At 43.1% G+C, this 7500-nt stretch overlaps 1 protein-coding gene across 1 annotated transcript in view; it reads right to left on the reverse strand.

Annotated features, from left to right (window-relative positions):
• Positions 1-7500, reverse strand: part of edar (ectodysplasin A receptor) — a gene marked incomplete at both ends in the record, with an annotated part of 92596 nt that overhangs the window by 4500 nt on the left and 80596 nt on the right. Inside the window, 2 exons of the mRNA XM_080753499.1 lie at positions 1751-2278; positions 3967-4032. Coding sequence (XP_080609625.1) covers positions 1751-2278; positions 3967-4032 — 594 coding nt within the window. The remainder of the gene's footprint in view (positions 1-1750; positions 2279-3966; positions 4033-7500) is intronic.

Consider the following 7500-nt stretch of genomic DNA (forward strand, 5'->3'; position numbering starts at 1 on the left):
AATGACCATATATGGACATGAACGGGACACACAAAGCCACCTTGGAAGCGGCTTTCACCGCTTCAAAAACGCACTGCCGCAGCCACCTGCCGCATGGCAAATTCGGAGATGGTGGCATGAGGTCATTTTGTATTTTAGCACCGCTCCTTCAATGAAATTACAGTTTCAACTTTTTTTTCTCCTCTATGCTTTGTTCCTTATTATCAGGGACGTGCTGGCCATTGGGAAAAGCGGGACAACTCCCGAACGGCCGGTTCATTCCCGGCCGGTCCAGGCCGGCCATTAGGAAAACATTTTAAATAAAATGTCGGCCTTCGTTCCATTTTGGGGGGTAGGCGGCCAATAAAGTAAATCATCACTGTCGGGCAGAAACCTTGTACAGTATTTTCTGGACTATAAGGCGCAACTGACTATAAGGCGCACTGTCAATGAATGGTCTATTTTCAAACTGTTTTCATATATAAGGCGCACCTGACTATAAGGCGCACATAATAGACGCTACCGTAGCGTTATGCATCCAACAGATGGAGCTGTGCTAAAGGGAATGTCAATGTCAATGAATGATCCATATATAAGGCGCACTGGACTATAAGGCGCACTGTAGTTTTTTGAGAAAATTAAAGGCTTTTAAGTGCGCCTTATAGTCCGGAAAATACGGTATCTCCAAGTTTCAAATTTGTAATTTTTTTCGCAAAGCAAAGCCCTTCTTCATCATACAAGGCTGTCGCACAAAAGTAGTGAAAACAGCAGATCTACAAGCACACAGCAGATCTACAAGCACACAACGCCTCGCGTTGCGAGCGTTGTGTGCTTGTAGATCGGCTGTTTTCACTAGTTTAAATCTTTATTAAAATGATAACAACGAAACTGGACATACAAGGTTTCCACCCGATAACGACGAAATATAACTCATGTAATTGGCCCACTTATAAAGAGAGATCTCTCTATAGCGCACAATGAGGGCCTCTCCAACTCTTTTTCCCCGGGCTGAATCAGGGGCCCAGCACGTTCCTGCTCATTATGATCATTGACACTACTGTATATGTCATGTGAAACTTCACCAATCACGGGTCGGCCTCATCCTCTATCTCGCCTCTTCCTCACACCCGCAATTTTGGAAGTTGCAAGTGTTGTTGCCCATATATGGTGACCAAACAGAACTCAATGGACTTACTCTATAATGGTGACGTCACCGAGAATGCTGCTTCCTGATTGGCTATGTTGACTAAATAATGTTTGGCCGGACTAGACCAATAGTCTGGTTGCCCTACTGGAAACGTGTAGAACTCCATATTTGGGCATGGCTGACATCATATTTGATGACGTGTGATTCGAGGAAGCGCGTGTCTTAAAGGCTTTACACAGAGTTTGAGGGACGTCATTAGAGAGAGAAGATACAGAGACGTCATTAGAGAGAGAAGATACAGAGACGTCATTAGAGAGAGAAGATACAGAGACGTCATTAGAGAGAAGATACAGAGACGTCATTAGAGAGAGAAGATACAGAGACATCATTAGAGAGAGAAGATACAGAGACGTCATTAGAGAGAGAAGATACAGAGACGAGGACAAACAGGAGATTGCTTCACAAAGAGAAAGGGAAAAATAATATTCTGTCTATATCTTTCTGTCCGGAGTGAGATCCCGCTTGTAGGACTTGACAGGACTTGGGCCTGTTCAAAGTGTCATACATCCTCAAGTCTGAGGTTTTCCTCATAAATGCTCAAAGATGAGCCACGGAAATCCCTACTGCAGCCAAAGGCTGAGGAAGGCACCGCTCCTCATAGAAAAGAGTCAGGAAATCAACGCCTCTGTGACCGGCCAGGAACGAGGAGAGCCGGATGAACTGAGATCTCACGTGCATCAACAGTCGACCAAGGCTGTAACTCAGGATGAACTGAGATCTCACGTGCATCAACAGTCGACCAAGGCTGTAACTCAGGATGAACTGAGATCTCACGTGCATCAACAGTCGACCAAGGCTGTAACTCAGGATGAACTGAGATCTCACGTGCATCAACAGTCGACCAAGGCTGTAACTCAGGATGAACTGAGATCTCACGTGCATCAACAGTCGACCAAGGCTGTAACTCAGGATGAACTGAGATCTCACGTGCATCAACAGTCGACCAAGGCTGTAACTCAGGATGAACTGAGATCTCACGTGCATCAACAGTCGACCAAGGCTGTAACTCAGGATGAACTGAGATCTCACGTGCATCAACAGTTGACCAAGGCTATAACTCAGCCGGAGAGCAGCTGGAGAAACCTCATCTCCCTGAAGCAGGAGAGGGAAAACACACCTGCAATCAGTGTGGCAAGAGTTTCTGTCATTTGCGCAACATGAGGAGACACCAGCGTGTCCATTCTGAAGGAAGAACCTTCCTCTGTAAAGAGTGTGGCAAGAGTTTCATTCAATCGGTTGATTTGAAGAGGCACCAGTTTGTCCACACTGGGGAAAAGCCTTTTGTCTGTGACCAGTGTGACAAGGGTTTCAGTCAGTTAGGAAACTTAAAGATACACCACAGGATTGTCCACACCTTGGAAAGACCTTTCATCTGTGACCAGTGTTCCAGGGTATTCAGTCAGCTAGATAACCTGAAGATCCACCAGCGCGTCCACACAGGAGAAAGACCTTACCTCTGTAAAGAGTGTGGCAAGAGTTTCAGTCAGCTGGGTGATCTAAAAAGACACCAGCGTCTCCACACTGGAGAGAAACCTTACCTCTGTAAACAGTGTGGAAAGAGTTTCCATCAGATAACTAATCTAAAGACACACCAGCGCATCCACACAGGAGAGAAACCTTTCTGTTGTGCACAGTGTGACAAGAGTTTCAGTTCGTCAGGTAGCTTGACGACACACCAGCATATCCACCACCGCACAGGGTTAAAGCCTTTCCGCTGTAAGGAATGCGACAAGGGTTTCAACCAGATAAGCGATCTAACAATACACCTGCGTGTCCACACTGGAGAGAAACCTTACCGTTGTAGACTGTGTGACACAAGTTTCACTCAGTTGGGTAGCTTTAAGGCACACTGGCGTCGTCTCCACCCAGGAGAATCACTGTAAACAGTGTGACAAGGTTGGCTCAACCGCCAGATTTCTTTTTTTGTTGTTTGTTGAAGATTTCATGTTTTGCCACAGAATCAGGATTCACCAGGAGACTTGGATGGCTTGTTTCCAGGCTTAAAATAATGAATATTTATATATTCTGAAATCTCTATGGGCTGAATGACTGGGCTTTCTATATGTGGAACTGAATGAATGGGCTTTCTATATGTGGAACTGAATGACTGGGCTTTCTATATGTGGAACTGAATGAATGGGCTTTCTATATGTGGAACTGAATGAATGGGCATTCTATATGTGGAACTGAATGAATGGGCTTTCTATATGTGGAACTGAATGAATGGGCTTTCTATATGTGGAACTGAATGAATGGGCTTTCTATATGTGGAACTGAATGAATGGGCTTTCTATATGTGGAACTGAATGAATGGGCTTTCTATATGTGGAACTGAATGAATGGGCTTTCTATATGTGGAACTGAATGAATGGGCTTTCTATATGTGGAACTGAATGAATGGGCTTTCTATATGTGGAACTAGAGCCGATAATTATAAAACAAAATAAAAACAGGTCACGTGCAGATCTCCTTGTATGGGTCGTTCTGTCCGCTATTGCAAAAATAATAATAATAATAATATATACATAAAGTGATCACGAAACATTCAACGCTCATAAGTGACACGTCACACACAAAAAAAGCTATACTCAAAGTGCAACTTAACAAACCCAATAGTGCAGGGCCAAAAATAAGTGACCAAAGTCGGTGCAAATAAATCAAGAATATTTTTTTTTCCCTTTTTCTTTTTTTAAGCAATAAAGGGAGCCACAGCAAGACGCCACAGCAACCCTCTCAGGGAAAAGTACTTTAGAGGTCAGCTCTGCGCATGCCTTAAGCACCCGAGAGTTGATCTTGTCAGGTCCCGCTGCTTTTCTGGTGTTGGTCTGGGCGAGTAGGCGCCTCACCTGTTCAATGGTGAGGGTCAGAGGAGAGGAAGGAACAGGGTGGCTACTGAGGTCACCATTTTCCTGCTAGTGGTTGACCCAGCAGCAGCTTGTTGAACACAGATACTCCATCAAACCGGTTGAAACAGCTGAGTTAGCAGAGCCATACCCTGTGATCCTTCTGAACCCCCCCCCCCCCCACACACACACACACACCTGTGTGGTGTTCCCCTGCAGACAGTTCTCCAGCTTAGCTTTGTAGCACCTTACCCTGAGCTGTGGCTACTTTCAGCTCGCCCACCACCACCCTCACTCCCTCTAGGAACAAATCCCTTTTCCTCTTAAGGAGGTCAATGATTTTCTTTGTCATCCACGGTTTGTTGTTAGAGAAGCAGAAAACCTTCTTAGTAGGAACACATGCATTCTCACAAAAAAACAAACCTCGGTTCGAAGTGAAGCGGTGAATCTGAGTATAAAATTGTCTGGAGAGACAAATTGTCATGTGAAGCTTGACCAATGTTCAATTTTTCATTTTGGACTGGACAGGCATGGGACAGGCACGGGACAGACAAACTCAAACTAATACCGACATAAGGCACAAAGTGCCAGACCTAGTCACATTTGGGTGCCGCAGTAGTCCTAATATATTCAATGTGTTCTAGAGCTATGAACTCTGTATATACATTCGGTTCGAAGTGAAGTGGTAAACTTTTATTCTATGTGTTCTAGAGCTTCTGAATTCTGAATGAATGAATGATTTTATCTGGAGGGCCGGATTGTCATGTGAAGCTTGACCAATCCTCAAAGTATCCAATCATCAGACCGGGACGGACACTACACACATATTCTGGACGTACGGGACAGGTAAAACCTGTTCATTCTGGACTGAAATGACCATATATGGACATGAACGGGACACACTCCTTGGAAGCGGCTTTCACCGCTTCAGAAATGTCCAATGAGACCATACAACTCCTCCGACACGTCCATCAGTGTCCATACTGTGGGAGACGCACAAACTGAAGGAAAATCTGTTGTCCATGATCGGGATCGGCCGCCGATATGGTCATTTTTATAAGATCGGAGATCGGGAAAAAAATATCGAAGTAAAACATTTTTTTTTTTTTTTTTTATATTTTCTGGGAGTAGTGAAAGTTACAGGTAAGGTGAATGCGATATGAAACGTAAGCTTACCATAATCACAGTAATCCTTAATCATTTTCAATCATATTCAAGGGCTTTTGGAGAAATGAGACAGACACAGAGCCCTGCAGAGGGGAGGTGATTGTGTCAGACTCTGTGTCCAGCTGGCAGCTGATGCCAATAAGTAGTAACGGCCCCTTGTTAATGGACCGATTTAGTGCCATTCCCGAGATATCTCGCGAAATGTACTCGAGTATCTCGAGTGCCATTCCCGAGATATCTCGCGAAAAGTAATATATTACTGTAACGGCGTTTATCCTACCATGTACAATGGCGGAACGTCCCGAGCCGATCTCCGTCGCTGATTTCTCATCATCACGGATCCACGAGCACAAAATAGTAATCCCATAACATTGAGGCAGACGGGGGATCTCATCTTTAATGTCCATTATCTCAAAACTACACTTTAGAAGCGAAGATGGAGGCAGATGCTTGCTTATAAAACACATGTTGAAAAGCATCGATCCGATCCGCCATGACACCACGTAAACAATGATCGATTCCGGCGCAGGACGCGATGACGTCAGACCGGAAGTGTTTACGCTGTGGACTTCTGGCCTTCAAAATAAGATAATGGCCGTTAATGGAGCCAGCGAGAGGCACTCTGGACATTATAATCTGTTAATTTGGTGGGCTCAGAATGGGTTAATGGATCAAAGAAAGGCAATTATGTCTCTCTGCACTGTCAACTAGCTGCTACAGATGCATACTTTTCAAGCAGACTGGTTAATTGGTTCTTAACTTATTTTGTTTCAACTTTAAAAATGGCCAATGTTTAACCAGTTTTTATATAGTTTGTGTGTGACGTGTGGCTGGAGACAGTTATAGGCCTATATGTGATTATGAAGAAGTTTACTGAGGTTTTAGACATATTTTAGTTTGTTCAACACAGGATATTTAAATGTAATATTTTGTTTTGTTTCGTTTTGTAAAAAAAAGAAATTGAATTATGTTCTTATTCCACTATTCTGCTCTTAATTTGATTTAGTTTGCATGGTTATTTTGTGGTACACTACTCATAAGCTTTGTTTTTAATTTGTTGATTCATTGTTGCACTAAGTGATAGAATGAATAGAATTTGTTTTTCTTAATGCCTTGCCAAAAGATCGGATCGGGAAAGATCGGGATCGAATCGGAAGCAATAATATTTGATCGGGATCGAATCGGGAGCAAAAAAACGTGATCGGGGCATCCCTATGATTACATAACAAAAGAAAAAAGACAACACAGGAATTTACCTCCTCAAAAACACCTTTCCGTTTTAGTTTCAATCAGGCTGTCTGGAAATATGATGAATCAAGCTGGACAACAATAGACGTGCATGAAATTGGGTTCTGTCATCTTTTGCATTGTCTAAAAATGTGTCTAAAAGCTGTGTGCACTCCTTTAATTAACGTAGCCGCAAAGCACACTTTAAAACGAATTCATGAAATGTAGGTGATTATGGTTGCTTATTGCGACCGTAGGTCGCAGTATGTGAACGGTCACAGCTTGTCCGTATGTATGTACGTATGTACATTATCTCTGTCTCAAGCTTCACATGACAATTCGGCCCTCCAGATAAAATCATTCATTCATTCAGAATCCTGAATTCTTAAGCTCTAGAACACATAGAATAAAAGTTCACCGCTTCACTTCGAACCGAGGTTTGATTTTTTTATTAATTCTGAATGAATGAATGATTTTGTCTGGAGGGACAAATTGTCATGTGAAGCTTGACCAATCCTCAATACTGGACGCACGGGACATGACACGGACACGGGACTCCTTGGAAGCCGATGGGACAGACTGTACAGGACAGACAAAGCCACTCCTTGGAAGCGGCTTTCACCGCTTCAAAAAGATAATATTATTTTTGAGCGGTGCAAACCACTCCTATAAGTGGCTGTGCGTGTATCTGTAGCCTTTTTCCTCAGCGTTTTGACATAGTAAAATGTCTGTACGTAGCATCATGTTTGTCTAGTGATGTCATATGTCGTATGTCTGTAGCCTTCTTCCTCAGCGTTTTGCCATAGCAAAACGTGTGTGTGTAGCATAGCATGATTGGATACTTTGAGGATTGGTCAAGCTTCACATGACAATTCGGCCCTCCAGATAAAATCATTCATTCAGAATATAAATAATGTACAGATCACAGAGTTCATAACTCTAGAACACATAGAATAACAGTTCACCGCTTCACTTCGAACCAAGGTTTGATTTTTTACAACAAGGGTTCATATTTTAGATTGTAATTAAAGAAAAGAAAAAGTGAGTGTTAAAATGTTTTCATTTGCTTCGTTCTAT

Source organism: Nannobrachium achirus (genome assembly GCF_963921795.1).
Source record: "Nannobrachium achirus genome assembly, chromosome: 22".
Classification (NCBI taxonomy): domain Eukaryota; kingdom Metazoa; phylum Chordata; class Actinopteri; order Myctophiformes; family Myctophidae; genus Nannobrachium; species Nannobrachium achirus.